The sequence below is a fragment of the Teleopsis dalmanni genome, chromosome 1, assembly GCF_002237135.1.
Source record: "Teleopsis dalmanni isolate 2A chromosome 1, ASM223713v2, whole genome shotgun sequence".
Lineage (NCBI taxonomy): Eukaryota > Metazoa > Arthropoda > Insecta > Diptera > Diopsidae > Teleopsis > Teleopsis dalmanni.
The window spans coordinates 13,397,898-13,421,905 of record NC_051846.1 but is presented as its reverse complement, the minus strand read 5'-3'; the positions used below and the strand labels follow the sequence as shown (position 1 = coordinate 13,421,905).

Genomic DNA, 24,008 nt, shown 5'->3' with positions numbered 1-24,008 from the left:
TACTACACAAAAGATTTTTGATTTATTTATATCTCTCTATATATAAAAGTTGGCTAAAACCAATAGGTCCACATTATCTATGGCGTACAGCCAAAACATCCAGCATCAACATTTTTTAAAGATCTCAGTCTAAAATTCTACAAAAAATGTTAAACACTCTGTCGTGTGTAACGGAAATCTGTACGTGAAAGATGCAACTTATGTTATTATGCTAAAGATGCACTACTTCTTACAAGTATTTTCCCATGTTATTTATGGACATTAAACACTAGATCATATTGCTAGGTCAGCTGCAGCTTAACATATTTTGTGAACAGATCATATAACTATAGTGAAAAAACCACTAACAATAACAATAATTTTAACAACTCTCCCTAATTAAGTAATTAATGTAACACCCATGACGAATATCTTACTTGCGAAATGCCACCCTCAAAACTTCTCTCAATTCATTAATTAATTAATCTATCGTCTCATAAACAAACTCTTACTTGAGAAACCAAGACCCTTAACTTAATTCGTGATTTACAAGTCAACAAAGTTTCTATAGGGAAAGCTTCTGTACTTTCAGAACCACCATCAATTTAGTTTTTATTGTTAATTGTAGAAGAATTATTACTTCTGATATCACTACTCAGAACTGAATAAAAACCTGTACTATGCCATGTACACGCCTTCCATGAGTAGAGCTCACCACAGTTAAATTAGGAATGCGCCAAAAAGTATACTTACAATTTTTTTTAAAAATAAAGATTAACTATTCTTATGTGCTGGTATTCCCCCGACTTTTAATAAGTTTTATTATCTTCATTATTTTCAAAAGTCTCAACTCCTTGTGCACTGAACCTAACGTATGTCAACATTGTTGTATTTTAATGTCCTTAAACGAAGGAAGAAAAATTATTATTGCGGTCATAAAGGCTTTATTTTTTAACTTTTGCTTCGCCAAATGATTCCATTGAATGAATCATATGCAAATCAAAGAATAAAATCAATTTTTATTTAAATCTGTTGTAAAAAAGTTTCTTCACGAGCTGATTAACTTCTGAGACTTGAACTCAGATATTTTATTATATTCCAATAATGTTAATACTATTGGATACTGTCATAAAAGTTTATCAACTTTTATTATTAATATAAATCAGAAAGTATAATAAAGACATTTTTTCATTAATAATAGAATTTTACAAGGCCGGCAGAAAAGTTTTATACCCACTTCGATTTCTGTAGTAGTAGATTTTGTTAGCATTGACCTTGTAAAATTCATAAACAAAAATAAAAATGAAATAAAAAAAAATTGTATATTCAAAATATTTAAATGATTTCTAGTAAATATATTATAAATATTATTTGTCAATAAAAACACTGCTTGAGTATAAAAGAAAACATTTTGTTGATTAGGAATCGTAAAGTATAGTTTATAGATGACCGTCCGATGACCGTAGATGATGGTTAAAGGGACAGTCAACTCTTGTCATTGAGGTAACTAATCACATAAAATTATTATCATGCATATGCCGTTTTTCGCTTGGTAAATATATTAATAAACAAATTATTCACATGTCCTATAATAAAAACCTAAAAATACCTATCAAAAAAACCATTGCATCGACTAGAAATCGTTGTATGGATTGATATTTAGTCAAGAAGTGTGATAAGCCCGTAATTTTAAAAAATGTCTTAATTGTAACACAAACCGTTAACTCTACCCGTTACAATCGTCGTATTGCCATTCTTTTCTATAAGTTAAACTTATGACATGAATGCGGAATAGATGTGGTGTGTGTGAAGAGGATGGTACCACAATCCACACATTTTATTTCGACTTTATTATGGCAAAAATTTCATAGAAATTTCAGTTTTTTAAGAATATGGATTGGGTATAAAGATAATGCGACACATCACTAATAGTAAATCGGAGTATTCTCGAACTCTTAACACCTTAAAACATCTTGGTCAAAGCATTGTCATCTATGTAACGAATAGTCTTCGAACACTTTCTCAAAAGGATGCAGTACTGTTAGAACACTCCCGATGAGAACATTTGAATGATATTATATTTTACACCTAATGGCAAGGTGTATTTGAAATAATAAATAAAAGTTTGAATAAAATCTCTTGCATTTACTTTTGCAATCTCAAAATAAAGAACCCTGTATAAAATTATTATATTAGAAAAATATACCAACACCGATATTCTATGTTATATTTTTAAATTACCATAGAAAATTATAACATTACACTATTAATATTATAATTTATAATTTATGAATTATAATTTATAATATATTATCATCAAAATTTTTCAAACATTCAATTTTACGAGTAAATTTGAACACATCTGAAAACTAACATCTGAATCCATCGAGAGCTCAGAACACTTCCTGTGAAAATACAAACGATTACAAATTCATCCCAACAATATTATATCAAGCTTCATTTCGCCCTTTAAAAGTTTTCAAAGATTCAAATCTAAGCGTCTACAAGATGTGCAAAACGCTCTATGGTATGTAACTAACATCCAAATCCATCCTGACCTCAGGATGCTTCCGGTAAATATACAACCGAATACAGATTAATTCCAACAATATTGCATCGAGCTTAATGTCGCCCTCTAAAATTTTTCAAAGAGTTAGGTCTAAGCCTTTACTTGAAATGAAAAACGCTCTATGGTATGTAACTAACATCCAAATCCATCCTGACCTCAGGATGCTTCCGGTAAATATACAACCGAATACAGATTAATTCCAACAATATTGCATCGAGCTTAATGTCGCCCTCTAAAATTTTTCAAAGAGTTAGGTCTAAGCCTTTACTTGAAATGAAAAACGCTCTATGGTATGTAACTAACATCCAAATCCATCCTGACCTCAGGATGCTTCCGGTAAATATACAACCGAATACAGATTTATTCCAACAATATTGCATCGAGCTTAATGTCGTCCTCAAAAGGTTTTGCAAAGCTAAAAAAAATTGTCAAATTTCAAATTATAGAAATTTAAAGTCTGTTTTTATAAATTTCCTTAAATGTATTTATTTATTCATTTGTTTATTTTAATAATTATTCAAGAAATAATTCTGTTCTTCGTTTTTGTCGTCTCTTTTGCTATTTGCAAATATTTTAATGCATTTTTTTAGCTTAGAACAAATAAGCTTAGGTTGATTATTGTAAATAACTGTCAGTTAACAAAACGTGATCGAAAGTCCCTAAAAAATGAACATTAAAATATAAATCTCATAAAAGCTTCATGGCAGACATTATGAAGGCAAACCACTCAATCAAAAGTTTTTCCAAATCAAATAAATCCCTTCAAATATGCTTAACAATTTATGTGCCTTTTTGTGGAGAAGACAAGACAACAAAGACAAACTCAGCATAAGGAGTACGTTGAGCAGATTAGAACTCCTCAAAAAATATGCTGCCAAGCACTCCCATATATATAAAATGGTAAAATAATAAATATTTCAATGAAATATAAAATTATATCCTTTGACTATAGACATGCAAAGAGGACTGATAATAATGAGAAGAATGAAAACGAAAAATGAAATGAAAATAAGGACATTTCGTACAAAACACAGTAAAAAAAATTGATGATAATAATGAGATAAGTGAATGGCTTTCATTTTCGTCTTTATTAGTCGGTCGTATGACTTTAACCAACCATCTTAGTCCTACCCTTAAATGTATTTTGAAATCAATATTGATAATGTAAAAATTTGACAGTAATAATGTGTGATTTTATCGGGCCCATGGCTTGCATTTTGAAGTTAACAAATCAAAAAATTTTTATTCGCATACGTAAAAGAATTTTAACAATAAAATCATATTTCCCTTTATTCGTTTCCGTTTCCTTTGTTGGTTTTACACTAAAGCCGTTACAGTACTCCATACATGTGTGTATGGAGGCATATAGCCTCCTTTTTAACAATTTGAAACATTTTCGACTTATTTTTGGCATATGCTCGTTCACTCATAAGCATAAAAATACCAAAACAATTTGATTGGAGTAATAAATTTAAATCCCAACAGTTACTCCACACCACACAACAGGATGTGCCCATTTCCCATTTTCCACTTCCCAGTTCCCATTCCCATTCTCTTGACAATAAGTTTGGTGTGGTTTGGTGTGGTTTGGTGGGCAATTCATTTCAATACGAGTATGAAATGATTTTTCCTTTTTGCGATTTGCGCTTTGCGATTCTAAGTGTCACATTTATGCAAAATTTTGGAGTGCGCTTAACCTATATTTTCCAGATATTTGCATAAATTTACTATTGAATTGAAATTTTCAACATTTAATGCTTTTAGTAGTAGGCGTCCCTTTAAAAGTTTCAATATCTGAAGTCGATGCTCGCTTTTATTGTCATTGGTCACGGTTCCTTTCTGTTTATGAACAAAATAAATTGAAAATGTGTAAAAAATGGCAAAAAGGAAATGAATTTTTGAAGTTTTTAGCACGAAAACGCTGACATGACAGCGACTGTCATATGCAATATTACGGTAGCTATACAATCTGTACAAAACCATACAATGCCATTATTAAGCGCGCCTTCAGCCATACAAAAATATATTCAATGGCTTTCATTCATTCTCGTGCCGTTGTGCATACATTTCAGTTAATCCTTTCAAGAATTTATGCGTAATCCTGTAAACTAACTGAACACCGAAAGCGAATATTTATGTTACTCTTACAAGGTGTTTCACTGGAGTCTCAACCAACCGCAAAATGCTTCCAAGTAATGTTTACAAAGTTAGAGAATGTGAAGATGAAAAGCCTTACATTTCATAAAAAATATAGTGCATCTATAGTAGCTATCACCTACGCGCATTACTAGGTCTCACATAATGATTTCGTTTAAAAATTTATAAAACTTCTGTTCTTCCCATTCAAGACATAATATATAATATAGGTATATATAGGTAAATAGTGGAATTCCGTGATATCAAAACAACATCTCTTAACGATTCAGAAGATCGAGTCTATATATTTATCTATCTATTTATCTAAATATTTAAAATTCCTATTTCAATAATGGATTGCGCAGTTTACGTATATTAATATTTCGTAAAACAATGATTTGTAATCTCACCTTAATTGAAAATTTGTGCAACGACACTCCAGAAATATAAAAAAAAATTGTCAATCCTACTTTAAGTAAAAATTTGAAATATCTTATGAATCAATTGTATAATCTTCAATATCTAATTTAACCCCACTTTTCCTAGAAACTCCCACAGCAAAATATGGTGAAAACATCACCAGACGGATTCGGATCGTTTAGAGTGTATTGAACTATAAAATTTTTTGTGTGGTGACATTCTCAAATGACTATAAATAAAAATTACATATTTAGATTATATTACGTTCATTTATGTAGATATTACAAGCTACAAATCATGCAGATCGATTCATCAACTTAGGAAGAAACTCTATTAAAATAATTATTTTCTATGGTGGCAATCTTAAAAATGATCTCTAACTCTATGTTCTATGTTCTCTATGATCTCTAATTATCGCTATGTTTTATATATTGTATATTGAATAACATTTAAATATAAACGTTGAGATTACAAATGCAATACATATAAACTTTGCCTATAATGTATACCATATATGTGGTAGGTTATATGTAGCATTCACTTAGACAATAGAAATATAATTCTCAATATGTTTGTTTTGTTATTTCAATAATTATTGATTCCATCACATACAGTGTTTTAATTTGCATGTTAATATAATTTATAAAAAGTCCATAACATAATAAGATAATGTTTATACCAATTTTTGTTAAATTTTACCTAAATAAATATTTTTTTTTTTGTGTATAAATAATGAAGTTTGACATAATTGGAACTTGTATGCAACTATTTAAATGTTTGTATACATGTACAAGGATAACACCTGACCCATGCCACCATGTAAACTCTCAATGTTTACCTACCATACATGAAACCATTTAAAGCGTATCTTGTAATAAAACTTTCCTAATGTTTTATTTTAAAATGGCTGTAAATTCAAATTGCAAGATCTAACTGACATTATATGGATTTCTAAACATCAGCTGTACTACCGATTTAGCAGCTGAGTACCATTATTTCCTTACAGTCGATCAAAACCAACAGTGTTTATGATTCTGAATGCTTTCCAAATATATATACAAACTATATGGAACTATAGCCAAATCACATCTCCATCACTATACTCCAAAGATATTCAGCTGAGTATACCAGTTCAACAATTGATAAAAGTCCATCGAAGCGTCCAAAAATGCAACAGTCAACCGAAATGATTATAGTATATGTGTAGTGTTATAAGGTAGTGTATATAATCCTATATAGAAAAGTAATTTGAAAGATGATAGTGAAACATGTCATTTGCTAATAATAATGATATCCCAATTAAATGAATTGATTTAGCTAGCTCTACCACATAATGACGTCTTCAGATCAGATTTCAAAACAAAAATTCCAGAAAAAAGAATTTGATTCAAATGAGGTAGTCTACATCAAATGTACTACTAATTGTTTTAGAGAGAAGATGTAAACAGTTAAGAGGGGTCCAAATTAATGCAAAAAATTTGAGGAAGTATATATTGATCAATAACTTAGTAGTCTACTCAAAATAATGTGACTCAATATGTTTGCCATGAAGTAACATTTTTTTTTAAATTTATTCATTCAGCGCAACAGAAGTCTATTTCGGAGGACTTGACAAAATAGTTTATGGGAAAGGAGTAGGCATGTTAGGCATATTTGAGAAGAAAAGATTTTTGTAGAATAAATTAAATTTTTGCCTGAATTGTTGGGAAGTGTCAAAGTCTTTTAACAACGACATTATTGATGAAAAGTAGAGACGTTTATGTTTATGTTAATATCTAAATTCAAACTTAATAATGTGTTATAAAAACATTTTAATAAATTTATAAATTAAATGCATAGTAATTTACTGTAATTTGCAAAGTACATTTAATCAAAATTCGTTAAATACCGAATAAAAGCACATAAACTTTGTAAATATTTACATGACTAGGGAAGGAGCAGTCATTCGAATTGCTTTAATTTGTGAAGAATAAATTTTTAATGCAAAACTACTATATTAAGAGATTACAAATTTAATTTTCATTTTAAATTGATTTAACTAAAAAGTGAATTTATTTACATCTTTAATTTAAAGAGCTTCATACAACATAGTAATTAAATGAATAATGAAAACTTTAAGGATAAGTCTAATAATTGAACCAAATTAAATAAATTTAAAATCTTTTGCGGTACTACGAAAACAGTTTCCTAAGCTTAATTAAATTTAATTTATTTAATGACCACAATAATTCTTTTATCCTCTGCTAAGTAGTCAACCATTAAGCAATTCAGTATGAACTCGTACTCATTCGAAAGTAATTACAGTGTAGTAATTGATTCAATTAAATTCATTTGCCAACTAATTTAATAAAATATTTATATGACTTGAGGCAGACCTTTCCAAGTTTTTCTTGCTTGCATTGAAAGTTGAGCATTCGGTCTGAGATCAGAAAAGTTGACAAGTGTAATTGAGACAAAACGACCAAGTATGCATTATTCATACATAAAGTTTCTTAATGAGTTTTGCAATCAGTTTCGGGGCTCTTCCCAAAAATATCTTATGCACACATTAAATAGGAAAATCATTCATTCCTTCGCAGTTGAATGGTTGGCTCAGGACACAAAATTTCGCAGTGATTTACCTCTTCGGTTAGCTGAAAAAAACTTATGCAGAAGCTCGAGGCGTACTTAGTTTCTCGTTTAAGATTTTTTATTTAAAATTTCAAAATTTATCTTGGATTTCGTTTTTGTGCTTAAAAAATGTTAGCTTTTGACAGCAGAAAATCTCTGCAGAAGCCGCCATAAAAAGATTCGGTCGTAGCTCGAAGGAAACGCTTTGTCCAAGTGAAGTGAGTTAAGCCAACCATGGAACTAAAAAGAGTGCCACAGGGAATTTTTTCAATATCGCTTTGCACAATAACGTTATTTTTTTAAATTAAAAGAAAATATTATTTAATATATTTTTTGTATAAAATAAAATTATATAAAGTAGCAATCAAAGTAATATAACAGAGAATTCGAAATTTGATTAAAAAAAAAAACTTAATTGAAATCCAGAACTTTGTCATATTCATTTCGAAAATATAAAGAAAACAATGGATATTATATTGAACTCTTTGAAGAAGTTCTTTAATATGAAATTTTTTTTTAATATCTAAAATATTTTTAAAAATAATAGAAGGGTATATTTAGATTTCAAATTTAAAATGAAACAGAAAATATTTATAACCGTAAAAGTAATGTATACTATTACTACTTATGGTACCCATACTACTAACTTGTATATATGTCAACAAAATGTTTAAGTAATTAATGCAACTAAGAGGTTTTTCTAAAATCTAGAACCCAATTTCTTCAAAAGACTATTAACTTTGCCCGGAATAATAACTTCAGTAACCGCTAAAGCGATGCCTAGAGAATACTCCATACTAACTAAGCTACAAAATTTTGAGTTTCCATAATGTACAACAATATTTGGTGATTAACTTCAAGGAACCAGCAACACAACAACTACCCATGAAGTGAGAACTGCTTTTGCCAAAAAGGGAAAACTTAAGAGACTTGAAATAGACATGATGCCAATAAATATTTTCCATATACTGAACAAAAAATACATTATTTAGCTAACATCATTCATCAAAAAAATTGGTTAAAGAGAGTATCTCGAAGTGTAGCATGATTTCCTTCAGCAAAGGCAATGTTAGATTTTACAACAACTTGAAGATCTGGGTAATAGCACTTATTGGTTGCATTAGAAACCACCATCTTCCGTAAACAATTTGAATTTGTAGCCTGCGCATCAAATGTCTCATTTCAGAAACTCAGGTCATCGACATCTGTCATCAAGTCACTAAGCAAGTAATGTTTATGAGAGTATTGCCAGAACATATAAATATAAATATTGGATTCCATCACGGAATCCAATTTGATTCAAGTCGCTTGTAAAACGTATGGCCATACTATCGTAGAAGATTAGAAGACCATATGATGTAACAGTTACATATGAAAAAAAAAACAAAAGGACATGTGATACACGAGCTTAAACGATTACAAATCTTAGAATCATGCTTCCTAGATATACCTCACAGGGAGAACTGATATACGATAAAGCATGAAAGAATAGAAAAGAAGCCATCATATAACTTTCCAGGTACCTCAATTTGCGATTTTTCGCCGTTTTGCTGCCACATTCCTTGCTAGAATTCTTTAGATAGAAGTATAAACTAAATCCCTAAATCCATCCCATAAAATTTAAATAATTTAATAGGTCTCTCGTTTTTATCAATAATTACCCGATCTAATATCGTATACATTTCATCTCCAAAACTGTCTTCAGCAAATGTATACATCATAATGTGTGACTATTCTGTGTGTGTCAAACGAATGCTCGATTCTAGCACTATCGTTGTAACGGATAGTTTGTGGAGCTGTCATAGATTTGGTAACGGGTTCTAATCTACTAGTGGCACATACATACAAGGTACGAACTACTATTAGTGACATGCTATATGCAGGAAAGACAGAGTATTATAAACGAAGTAATCTGTGAAACATCTCTTACATGTATGTGTCGAATTAAAAATACTTAGGGACCTCACAGTTGGGAAAATTGTAAAACGTTTTATGAATTAAGATTCCTTAGATTCAGAAAAAACCTTGATGTGCTTTATAATGTTTACTACATATAACATTAATTTTGTATGGTATCGCTGGACACCAGTAGGTCTATGTGTGGCCTATGTCCAATCTGGTTAACTTTACCTAATCTAATGCGCCACTGAACAATCTATAAGTTTATTACTATGTGTACGTGAATATAATACTATTATATTAGTATATTCTAAGAAAGTTTGAATGCTTTTTAAAGATTTAAAAGTTATTAAATTTTTTCCAATTGATATTAAAAGTTATTTTTTAATGTTGATTTCAAATCAACATTAAATATTTTTTTTAATAATAACTTATTTTCACAAGAACAACACTAATACTTGAATAACTACCACTAAATTCTTCCGCTTCAACAAGGTTGAAGTAAATCTGTAAATCTATTGATGGTGCTACGCTTCCTTAATCCGGAAAGTGCAGAAAAGTAATAAATAATTTGAAATGCTTATAGAAGTGCAACGCCCAATCAACAAAACTTGCAACTGCAATAAAGCAGCACTTAACTTTTGCAACTGCAACTGAAAGATATAATGAACTGCAATCCTGCAGCTCTTTTGATAAAATATCTCAACGAACAATTTTTATTTAATTAATCCGTTATCCCGCGGCAATGCACTATGCACTCACTTCGAGTTGCACTTGAAATTCGAAAGCCGAGGAAGACGAAGCATGAAATTAAACTTACTTGGCTTCAAGTCATTTTTTTCCTAATAAAGTTTAAATGCGAGCTAATAAAACTTGTATCAAATAAAGTTGCTTGAGATTTTTATTCTCCTGCCATAAGGAGCAGGACCTTTCGTCAGAGAATATTCAAAGTTCAATGTCAGCAATAATATAAAAAAAACGTAAAATGTGTGCATGATTTCTGCTGGTGAGATTGTCAGGGAAATTGGTATAGTTTCCATAAATGTTAACAATTCATTTTAATAAACCCGAAATAGAATAGAAGCGCCCAGATAAAAATTTCACAAACGTCAAAGATTAGCGTGGCCGTCGTGGGACAATTCCGACCAGAAAAAATATGTTCAGGCAGATAACCGGCAAAAATGGGAAATTGTTATTATAAGTCAACTGTTGTAAATTATTTGTTTTCCCAAATATTTTCATTTTCACTTTCATTTCATCCAGAAGTTGATAATAGCCTGTCTCGTTGTTGTTGTAGTTATAACTCTTTTTACAGTGTACTATATTCGTATTCATATTCATATTCATATTTTTGGAAATTTTGCTTTTTGTTGCCAAAAATTACAAATTGCTCATAAATCATGTGGTATAAGTTTCTATCTTTTTATCGGATGTTCTCCACTTTGGTTTTAGTATTTTTATTAACACGTGCTGACACACTACACCATAGAAATGTGGGTGGGCGTAGGACACATTTTACTGCACAGTTGTAAAATTTTATATCGAATGATTGTTGCATCTGTGCCACAATTTTATTATTTTAGTTTGTTTCCAGAAATATGATTTATGCTTGGATCAATGCTATTCCAAGTTATAAAATTTTATTTAGAACTTTGTAAAATTCATAATGTATTTTTGAGTTTTTATGCTGTCTGCATTGGTTACGATATCATAAATTAATATGTTATACTACTGCATAATATTAGACTATCTTATGCTATATCACACAGAATTTTATAACTACGAACTGATTTATAAGGAATAATTACTCTAATAATAATCTTGAGTTGACCATGATTTTGGTTTTCCTAAAATCACAGATAAGGTGAGGGCACACTCTGAATAGAAAGCGTAAGGATTTATTCATTTCGTAGTCTTGATTAGGCAGCTCTTTCTTAGTAAAATATATCAAACAGAATCTATCATCCAATACAGCAAGTACTTAGTTTTGTGATGTTTAGCTTAACAATCAGAATGCAATCTCTAATTTTCCGGAAAACAAGAGACAGAGATTTTTTTAATAAGAAAATGTGCTTAATATTTTGCTATATTAACAAAATAGACTTGCAATTCAAACCGTAGTGTTATGATGTTACCTTTTGGTATAAAAGATAGCGTAATATTTACCACTTAGTTTCATTTTATAATATGAGAACTGTATGGAATTTATTTAGTGAGGAACCTCACATGATTCGTTTGTTGCATATGCCCACAGACATCATTAACACACGTTGAGCGTTTAATGCACATAAATTATTATCAAAAGATCACCGTCTTCATAAAAAGTCACTCTGAAGTGTGACTCTGAAGTGTGACTTTTCATCTGGAAGTGTAATAGACACGTACTTTTTAAACAAAAGAAGAAAGTTGCGCAAACGAACCATCATTTGATGGTTCAACTGGATTATACCTCAAGTATCACAGCAGCGTCCTGTTGTTTATATTTTGTTGAGGCAGAAATTTTCTAGACTTTTTAACGACATAATTTGATCATCCATATCATACATTTTTATGAGATTATTCAAAGGATATTTGACACATCAATTGAACTATGGTCGAGCTATTTACAGCTATGTAGCGATACCTAATCAAAAAATAGTTCAAAAGGATTTAATATTGTAAGACATCCCATGAATATTTTTTGAATAAGATCCAAGCTTATATAGCTTGTTTGTTTGAAATCTCAATAACAAGTGTGTTTTATAATAGGATAACCCTGTGTTTTACTATAAACAAGAGAGACCGTTTCAAAAACCAGTTTACATGTAAACCAGTCTATATATCTCACATTAAGGGGGAGGACTCCCCGTTTTTTCTGAAATATATGAGTATCATGGTCACACTAAGACAGTTTTATTATTTTTGAGTACTATTACCATTATATTGCTATAATAGTTTTGAGGTAAGTTATCGTCTTAGTAGCTATTAAAAAATCAATTTTTCTTAACATTGTAAAAACCTGGGTCTTGTTAGCCTCTTCGTGTCTGAAAAAAAATTTTTCCAGCACGCATTGCTTTCGTGTTTTGCTTTTGAAACATATAGTGAACATACTCCATAGATTGAAACATGGTTTCCATTTAAAATTGATGATTTCTATATCAATGGTGGTGAGCGCTCTGGTAGAGCACAAAAGTGCGAAGACAGGCAATTGCAGCAGGATGATGGCCAAACTATAACTCAGCATTAATTAGCAAAAGCACTAAATGTGTTACAAGAAACACATTTACGAGCAATGGGAATGACAAACTGGGTAAATGGGTCACGTATGGTTCAAATGAACGTCAAATGGGGAATCACACAATCACTTATAAAATGTTTCTGTAATGTCGCGAAAGAAAATCATTTTTGAATCGAATCGTGACGGATGATAAAAAATGGATTTATTTTGAAAACCCAAGCGAAAACTATTGAAGCAATCATCTGGCGAAGCCGGTCCTTCAACAGCAAGGCCGGATCGGTGTTGTTGCTTCGGTGATTTTGTCACACGACTACGCGCTGTTTCACAGAACAAAACCAGTAAAAGACACGATTTCAACAAGAATAGCTAGATGAGAGATAGAACAACTGGTTAAGCCGGTTCTTCAACACCAACGCCGAATCACAACCAGTAAAAGACACCTTGAAATCAAGCGATTTCATCATGAAAAGCTAGGTAAGGGATAGAAATGCTAATACATAGCAACAAAAGTATTTAAATTCTGTATATAATTTCTTCTACTCTTACCTTGTTTAATGAACGCAAGTAAGTGCCCAAAGCACATTTACTGAATAGTGTCTCTGACCACTTGGATGATCGACTACAATAAGAGGTCAATTAAATTCTGATATGAAGTCATTCAGTTGATTTTATTAAAGTATACTTCGAAGCCCAACATATCTTCCAGACAAAATATATATTGCATTTGGTTTGAGATAGTGCAATTCTAATTTAAAAAATCTAAATAAATTAAGCTTTTATAAAAAAAAAAATTATTTATTTTATCATTTTATTCAATTTATATATAAAATCAATTATAAATTATAGTAAAAAAATTAAATTTCATGAGTTTGTTCATAAATATCAAACTCGTTATAAATAAACTTAATAATATATTAGTAAAAAAAAGTATAAAATTTTATGAAATTTACAATTGAGTAAAGAATTGAGTTAAATTTCTTAAAATAGTTTCTGTGAGATGGTGGAAAAATTTGTTATTAAACTTAATTTGCCGACATGACCCAATTGTGTCATAACCACTTTCAAATTAAAGGAAAACACATTTTCATTTTAAACGAAATTGCAAAAGAACAGCGAAAACATTGTCAATACGGCGTCAATATCATATCAATTTGCCACCGTCGCTTCTCCTTACAGACCTAGAACTGCGTTCGCTGTAATTTACTGCATGCGTTCGGAGCGACGCGTTGGGAACTTAAATTGAAAATGGTTGAAGTGGTTCGCGCTTTGAGCAACTTTAAAAAAATTATAAAATAAATTACTGCAACGTCATGTTAACCTAGCGGAATTTGTGCCAAGTCCCCATTCGAGCTGTTCTACCAGCAACCCTGCATTACGGCTAACTGCTGTATGGCACCGCAGCCGACGCGGTTTTGCATAAAATCGGGAAAATTGCTCTGCAGTACGCGCATCGTGTTGCGTTTGTAGTCGGGCACGGCATGCGTTGCCAGTTGACACGTTGGGCTGCGATAGACCGGCTTGAAGTTAGTTTCTGTGAAGGTGGAATTGGTGTCCCAGCGAAATACTTCAGCGTCACCCTCGTTGCGGAAGAATATTGCTGAGCCATTGTCAGTGCCAATAATAACCATACGAGCGGGCTTTTTACCCAAATCTAAGCAGTAGAAAAGAAATTAGTTATTTTTTAATAAAATTTTGAAATTAAATTACTTAGAAATTAATTTTTAATTAAAATTGCTTTTTAGTTGTATATATGATACAATAGACAGCGAAAACTGATATAAAGTAGTATATTCCATATACACATACATATGTATGTACACATCTATAATGTTTTTAAATAAACATTTATAAGGTTAAAAAGTTCACTCTGAGTCCCTCCGATTCACTCATTGTCCCGTATAGCATATCACACACACAAAAGCATCGGAGATGTTCCTTGAAGAATCAATTAAGACAACTGGCACGAATAAAATATACCACTTTGTTGCCAGTGAAAAGTATTCCTCACGTAAAAATAAAAATAATAAACTCTAGACATTCCCATATATAATATTTGCTAACTAGATTTTAGTTAAACTTCACCATGAGTATACTACAGCCTATTTATAAATTGTACACAAAAAACGCAACTTACCCATAATACGTCCGTCAGCCACACCACTTCTTAAATCCTCAGAACGTATAGAGAATAGTTTATTTGTACTCAAGTAACTGAAGTATAGTTCCGTTGTACCACAATCACGTCTTATAAGCGCAATATAAAGTACGTCACGCGTACGACAGCCTGCTGTTATTGCCTTCGGCAATACAACACGGAAACCACGATCGGCTTGTAGGTTATATACGATTATAGCACGATTTGCTGCATCGCTTACATAAACAAAACAACTGCCATCTGGAGCGTAATCCACCACCAAATATTGCAAACGAGAACTGCTTGAAGTAAGTCCTTCCAGTGAAATAGTTTTCAACACCTTTCCAGTTTTCACAGACATAGCTACCACTTTAGGGGGACACTTACGTATAGGTGTCTCCAATGTGTTAACAATACCAGTATCCAACACCCATAGAACTTTATTTTGATCCACTACCAAGTCCACAACGGACTGTAATGCCTTGCATGTGCCTTCCTCCTGCATATCCCAACATGGATATGGTGTAAATGTGGTGGTACAAGTACCTGGTTGTACATTAGTTTTAACCAAAGTGGCAGGCACACCGTGTCTATAACGTGGCAAGCCCAGATAAAGCACATCACCCACAATTTGCGCACGTGTAGCTATAACATTTTTGGAAATAAATTTACCGGAACTTTTGAACAGCGATTTAGTGGATGAACATGGAAATTCAAATTGTCCTCCGGTCCATTGTACTATAGCTGTAGACTCACCGCAACTCTTTTCCGGTGGCCATAAACCATACTTGTTGTTTTGCCCACTTACTAATATCGATAGACTGCAAAGAATAAATAAGTTAACGAAAATTCGCATTTTGTTGCAAATTTTCAATGTCCGTCAGTATTTTTCGGATGTGCTTTTATTTTCTATTTGTTGGTAACTCGGAAATCTGCTGATTTCAACAGTTTGACGTGATCGATGCAGAATTATGCAAGCCGCTAATTTTGGGTCAGTGCTTTTATAACGTTCGATTCGTTTTGTTGAGCACATTCTTTGATGACGGCAACGTGCTTAATTCCGCTCCAAGTATAATTTCCCCACTTTCAAGGGCTAATACCGCTCGAGCTTACAAATTTTTTTGATCGCTGAACATGTGCTGTTTATGTCATTTACAGCTACCAACAACCTTGGCATTGTGTGTTAATAAGAAATTTCTGGTTTCGTAGTTCTTTTATGCTTTACCGCACTTTAATTGCCGGGGTTTTTTACTCACGATCGCAATTGAGTTCCACTAAGTTTCGTAAATCTTCGAATCAGCATTTTTGCAAGTAAGAAATTTGATTCATTTTATCGTCAAAGTTTTTTTCGATCAAGTATAAATAAATAAAAAAAATAAACATATTAATTATACGATTATTTATTATAAATCATTCATAATTTTCAAATCTCTGATATTTTGAGTTCTCATGTGATGAATAATGATACAGGGCTTTTATCATTACATATAATGGTTTGAAATTACAATTAAAGAATATAGTTCTTCCACAAAAAAGTACAAGTTTATAAAATGCAATTGTATTTGTAACTAATATATAAACCTAATGTACATAAAGTTATTTCTTTATCTAGATCTTCCGAAATATAGGTCTGCATGTGACGACTTCAGTAGACATAGCTTAATGGTGAGAGGAATAAAAATTTATTTTTTGACTGCCTCGTTTATATATAACCTAATACAAATTCTCAATTCTTTCCAGTTTTATGCATATACCATATTGTCTCTCTGTTCCTTAAGTTTTAAAGTAAACAAAAATGGAATGATTGATTTACGCTGACAATTTATTTCTTAGTCTGCAGATAACAATTTATTATGGCAAGAATATGAACCAAGATGGTTCGTAAGACCTCAAAAACCATCTTAAAGTTAGTACTCCTAAACATCTAGTGCACGGGAAGTATTCCGTATAGAATGCGCAACTCACCTATGGTATTTGAGTAAAGACGAACCTACCTTATATGTCTACAAACTTATCTATGTCCATGATTGTAAAGCATAACAACTTTACCAGATCAGTTTAGATCAGTCTGCTTTAATATAACCTTCACCAAAAACAATTGGAGGATAGGCTAAGTTTTCTAAATAATCAGTGACCTGTAAACATCAATACCACAGAGTTGATTTGGTTCGGCTTTAATTAAATAAGCTGAATGGTAGAAATTTCGTCTAATATCTGACAAGAACCTTCATATACTCTGGTTTTTCTTGGCAAACTCTACTTAGTACTTATGTTTAATTGTAAGAAGAATACAGACGTCAGGAAAGTGAATTTCAGGAAGTAGTGTGTCTGCTTTGGCAAGTTCATCTGCTTGCCCATTACAACTGAGTCCAAACACTCATGTGAGTTAGGCACTGATAAACTTAAACAATTCATTAAGAGAAGCAGGATTTCTTTGAATTGTAAGAGAAGGGACAGTAACACCTATTAAAGATTTAATTGAAGCTTGACCTTCCGAGAAAATTGCGACAAATTAAACACTTGCGTTGTTCCTACCAAGCGTTTAGCAAATATAAGAATGATTTTGTTTGATTGTTGTAAGTTGATAGAAACCTCATATGTTGCCAACATGCCTTTGAAAAGACTCTTACCACATAACTTGTGACATTAACTAAATGAACTTAATTTTGATGAAACATTATACTAGAATCATGCAATATCACAATGGGAAAATTTAATATAAGTACATCTTTATACAAATACTTACTTACTTATAATTCACTAATTGATTACTAATTGACTAATTGATTAATTGACTAATTGATTAATATAATTATTAATTGAGTGCAGTATGCCAGGTCTAGATTTAAATTTCTTTATTATTTCAACTAAAATAAAGCTTTAAAAAATCTCAAAAAAATGCTTAGTGACTCCAATTCAGAAAAGAGCCTTAAACATTCTTTAGTTTCACAAAAATGCTTATTATAAATCTACATAGATAATATCGGGTTTATACAAACGCGTAAACATAGTTATCAGGGCTGTCCAAAGTACGGTCGGCGGCTTTTGTTTGTGCGGCCCGTGACATATTTTTAATCTACTACAATAACGTAAATTTTCTTTTGGTGTACTCGTAAACCTACATTATTTTATTTTTATAGTATATGTAACAAATATATGAATTTAAATTGATAAATTAAAAATACTAAATTTAAAATTATAACTGTATTTTTATTTTTCTCGTAAACAACTATGAACGTATTTATTTCTGCGACCCTCCCATTTATACAGTGATTTATATTGGCCCACGATTGCATCTGGTCTGGACAGCACTGTTCTATATTAATCTAACCTAGATTGTAGTTAGTACATTAATGAAATAATAATTTCTGTTTAACTTTACTTAAATACAATAAATTATTTTTCATAATTTTACATTTAAATTTGTATTATTTCAACTAAATAAATAAACATAAAGATATTAAATATAATTCAATTGTATTATGTTTAATATGTATAAACAAAATTACCACGGTTGCAAATTACCACACATTAGTATAATAAATACGAATCAAATTTATGAATTAATTTCTCTTAATCAAACTAATAGCAATCAAATAATTATCACCGAATAATAAAACAATAAATCGCTGAATTATATTAATTTTATGTAGCCAAATATTATGCCAAGTTGTGCTTCAATAACTTTCACGCCGCATACAATCAGCGGGAATACGAGTTTTGTTTCTTATTACCATGACCAATTTACCTCATAAATAACACATTAAATAAATATAGAAGTTCACTATTTATAGATTACAATGACGTCGGATAGCATAGATATAACAGATATAAAACATAAACTGGCGCCCATTTTATGTATCCTGAGAACGCGCTATGCCAACAAGATGAAAAAGTCCATAATGCTTTTTCCATAAACACTCGTACCAGCGCAACAACAATGGACCACAGCAGCATGAATGGCTCTAAAAGTCGAAAACTGTGTTTTCAGATTTTCATAAATTAACGAAGGACAAATTTTGCTCATGTTGTGGCACAGCCAGAAGCAGTTTGTGCCCAAACAATATCAATAATAATAATAAACGTCAACCACTTGCTCAATACGTACAGGCCATAATAGGTACAGGGCTCCAGCTGTGCCATAAAGGAACCATTTTTGCTTTTTCACAACATTTTTGCTTCATGGAATTTTATGCTTTACCAGTGAAGTGCAGCTTTTATTCTGCAATGGATGTATAATTAAAATATAAGCTGTAAGCTGTGATTATTTTATCAAACATGAAATTGTTAAATCAATTTTTGCGGCAAGTATCTGACAGCATTTGTCATGTTCCTTAAATATTCATAAAAATGTTAAGTACAAGGACGTCGTTCATCAATAATACTATTAAATGGTTCTGAGCAGAGGAATTATTTAAACCAACAGAGTAGTGTCCTTATTATGAGGCACTACTCGTAGTTCTTTTATTGCGAAAAATATTAAAAATTTAAATTTAAATGACTTGCAACTCAGATACCCGAAAAAGAAAATAGTTTTCAAATTGGTAATATTCCAGACTGAATCCATGTAAATTTGATAGATTACTTATTACTGAAATTGTACACTTCTGCATTTTGAGTACGTAGTAAATTAATATTTTGTCCGAATTAACAATATCAAAGATCGACAAAACAGTAACAGTAAACATCACACTTCCAGGAGGAGTTTAAGTTCACAAACTCATTGACCCAACAAAGGAATTCTGCAAAACTGCCGAATATTGTTCCTGGCACTATAGGTGTGCCAACACGACCTTTATTGACTAAGTTATCAGCCAATTCTTTACCTGCGACACCATAGTGACCAGAACTTGATATTAGATATACTTCTTTACATTTCGCAATACTGTTTCTCTTTAACTTAACTTAACTTACTCACTGATCGTCTTTGAAGAACCTATGGGGGTTGACAAGAGTTTTAAGTGAAGCTATTCACAACTTTTCGCATTCGAACGAAAATATTCAACAAGACAATTTATTGAAAATAAAAAAGGGATATTTATTTGTATATTTTAACTTTTTACCTACTCTAACCTCCACGTGGTGTATCCTGGACCCCTCAGCAAACATGATAAATACACGGTAACCAACCGATGTGGGGTTCTTGGTCAGGGTCAACAAGAGAGAGATAGAGCTCTTTTAAGGTTATTCCAACATCTTTATTATAAGGGCTTAAAAGATTGCTTATGGAAAGGCGGAAGAGGTGGCACTTCACATGTATGTTGAGCAACGACGATTTATAAGCATTTGTAGCATCTGTTAGCGTCTAAATGGCTCGCTTTATAAACATGTCAAGCGTACTGTCCTTGGACTCATCACCCCCTGACAATAACACCCAACCGATATTCAAGCACGAAGATAAACGAATGGTTAATGGTATTTGGGGGTTTTTCGATTAGGCTAAGGCCTATGCGACCAGTTTAATCTATTGTACACCCCTTTCAAGATAAACGAAAATTGATGTACAACTACTCCAAGAGGTAATCGCTTCACTGTGAGAAATTCTCCTCCTGTAGCAGTTGGCACAAGGACTTTGGAGGTGCCAAATCCAAGCGAAAATGTCACGATGAATGAAACCAATATCGTTAGTGGTCCTACGCTCCACTAGAAGATGAGGATGAGAAAGGAAGATATATTGTTAACGAGATGCTAATTTGAGTACATTGAACGCATAGAAAGAATAAAAGTTTTTGAAGTCAATAGACCTATTTACACTATCATGAACGTGAGATGAACTTGACGACAATATGAACGGTCAGTTCAGTTTACACTATCATAAACTCTCATGAGCGTGAAATTTTGTTTGTGTGTAGTAGTGCAGAGCACAGGAATTGAGAGTATTCAGCATTAAAAGATAAACATAAACATAACATTGCATATGTATGCGTGTCAAGCTGAAGAAACGCAGCAAATTTCATTGCGTGAAATTCATGAACTCACATCACACTCTCTTCTTTCTCTCATCTATCGGTAACTGGTTTTCAAGTTCATGTTCATTTTACGTTCATGATAGTGTAATTAGGCCCAATAATAATAATATCTTTATTTAGGTATAGCTGAGTAAGGAAAAATAGTACTTCCGCATCTTAATGCTCCCACTTGACATGAACAAATAAAGTTTCAAATTTTTATTTTTTAACTAACGAACGTGGTTTCAGGATATTAAATATAATTGGTCTTCTTGAAGCCACTTCGGTTATAAAAAAACAAATTATTTATTTTTTTTTGATTTCAACTTATGTTATTTTAAGTTCTTGGAATTCCTTCATAAGTCACTGCACTCAACAAGCGGAAATAAAATCTTGAAGTCAAGTCAATCATACATCCTTTGCAGACACTTCTAGTTTACATTCAATCATCGCCACCGGAAGTTTTGATTTCATAAATTTTAATTTTTCCGGTAATACATTTTCTTTGTTTTTAAACAAAGAAGTGAAAACTTAAATTAAAAAAATAAATAAAATCAGTTTACCTTTCCGCCGAAAAGTAAAAAGTTCAGACCAAAATGAGAAATGAACGCAGTGATTCTCTTGAAATGGAAGTTTATTTATGAAAAAATAATACATTTTATGTACAAATTGAATCGAAAACAAATACATAAATTAAAAATAATATTTTGTAAAGTTGAAAAATTGGAGCCAACGGCAACAATGCAGAGGAAAAATGCGGAAAATTTAAATGAAAATTGAGTTCCTGATGAGCTCGTCATCGTGCAAGCGTCGTTAAGTAAATGCAAATAAAACTGTCAATTCCAGTTGATTTTATTTGGAAATTGGCTGATAGTGAAATTTTAATTGGATTTTATGTGAATTCCAAAAGGATGTAAGGATATTCAGCATAATACCGAGATGATTTATTGACATGGATATATCGAATTTCTAATTGTTAAGGAGTGAATGGACGATATGCTCAAAATTAATGCAGAAATTTTCAAGTGGTCATTAAATAAGGACTTGTTTTGCAAATAAATTGATATGTTAATGATATTAAGAATAATAATCACTGGTATGAAACACTAGCATGTGGATTAATGTTCACAATTTATTACATATAAACCTTTAAAAGTATTAATTTTTCTATTAAATTAATCATTCTTCATAGAAATATTAAATCTGAGAAATTTAGTAGAAGTATATTATGATTTGAGTTGAATTTCTAATGGTAACTACCACCCGCATAAATTAAACATCATTAAATCCAATGAATGCTGATATTGTTGTTCAAAGGAAGAAAATGTGGTTTTCTATATTGCCAAGTATTTAACCCAATACTGAGCTCGGCAATTGATAATTGAAAAATGAAAACTAATAGAAACGGACTTCAAATAAATTAAGTTCCAGAACCTAATCCATTTCCATAGTAAAGTAAAAGGTCAATAAACTTTACAAGAGCGCAATAAGCCCACTTGTGGACGCAGTTTACAAAGGTGTTTAAGATTTATTCCTTATTATAATCAGTTTTAAGAAAGTACAAAGGAATAACTTTAATCCAAAACGAAAAGGACAGAAAATATCAAAGGAAAGTACAAAGAATAGCTATAATTCAATACGAAAAGAGAACAGAAAATATCACTCTCTCTTTAACATGAAATAGACTGGGTGATTAAAAATTGTCTTAATACTGGTCTGAATATATATCAATGTTATGAAAAGATCGAAAAAGAATATTATGAACTAAACTATATACTAATTATAACTAATTATAAAATTATCTATCTTAACTAATTATAAAATACCAAAGGAAAGTACAAAGAATAGCTATAATTCAATACGAAAAGAGAACAGAAAATATCACTGTCTCTTCAACATGAAATAGACTGGGAGAGTAAAAATTGTCTTAATAATGGTCTTAATATATATCAATTATATTTTATATGTTATGAAAATATCAATAAAAAAATATTATGAACTAAACTATATACTAATTATAAAATTATCGAAAATATACTTAACATGCTAATATTATAGTTATAATACATGTGTTGTTATAAAGATTCAATTATAAAAAAACCAAAACATCAAAAATATTTTCCATTTTTGGTATATAATAGATATTATCTACTAAAATGTAAATTAAAATAAATATTTAAAACATATCAGAAACATCCAATCAGATTGCTTTGTATGCTTATAAATAACCAATAAGATATTTAATGTATGTTACAATATATTAAGATACAAATTTCTAGATATTCATATGCATAAAAATGTGAAAACTATTCAGTTGATATGTCATCATATTTCCTTTTCATTTCTAGCATACATTTTTCGGTCTACATGTATCTAATAGGATTACAAAGTCAAATATTGAGATAGGTAAAATATAAATACAAAGGAAATATGCTTAGATTTTGTCATTTTGTTGCTTTATAACGGGTGATTCGTTTCACCCAGTTGCATTTGTGAAAAAAAAATAATTAATATAAATAAATAATTTAGTTACATTTATTTATTACACATAGTAAGTAAGCATGTTAACAGAACCAGAAAGGCAGGCCACGATTATAACAGAGCACAATAAATCCAGTAAAATCAATCAGTCAGTCAGACCATTATTTCCGGCCTTAATAACGGAAGAAATTATAGGTAACATTAATCTTACTTTATTTTATTATATATAGTTTAAATAAATTACTTTATGATATGTAACATAATTATATATAATTAAATGCGTTATAAAAATAACATTCAGCTCTACAGCGTCTGAAGAAGAACAAGGTTTTTCCATAAATTGCTGTATATCCTACTTTAAAACAGATATAATTGACATCAGCTTAATGTAGTCAAGAAAAAATCAGTTTACAATAGTTATTTAGTGAGTTGAATTCCGAAGGGACTTTCGCAACATACAATATATATTTCCTGTAACATATAATATTTTTTATATAAAATTTTCGCGAACCCTTTTTTTGATAATATTTGTTTCACGATTCGAACACCCCAAAACAGTTAAGGATGAAGAAATGTTTATAAGTAAGGTGGAGTAAAGTAAATACTCATTAAGTA

At 30.9% G+C, this 24,008-nt stretch overlaps 1 protein-coding gene across 1 annotated transcript; it reads right to left on the bottom strand.

Moving 5' to 3' along the window:
* Window positions 1–13,831: 13,831 nt before the first annotated feature.
* LOC119672200 (protein yellow) lies at window positions 13,832–15,930 on the bottom strand. Its single transcript, XM_038083196.1, has 2 exons — window positions 14,965–15,930; window positions 13,832–14,481 (listed from the first exon to the last, which is right to left on the bottom strand). The coding sequence occupies exons 1-2, from the start codon at window positions 15,818–15,820 to the stop codon at window positions 14,186–14,188; spliced, it is 1,152 nt and encodes a 383-aa protein (XP_037939124.1). The 5' UTR covers window positions 15,821–15,930; the 3' UTR covers window positions 13,832–14,185.
* Window positions 15,931–24,008: the final 8,078 nt, after the last annotated feature.

Bases quoted from the DNA above. Each gene is read 5' to 3' on its own strand.
- LOC119672200 (XM_038083196.1), bottom strand. From the start codon at position 15,820: ATGCGAATTTTCGTTAACTTATTTATTCTTTGCAGTCTATCGATATTA. The intron at 14,482-14,964 runs GTAAGTTGCGTT...TCTACTGCTTAG, and splicing joins GGCTGACGGACGTATTATGG to ATTTGGGTAAAAAGCCCGCT.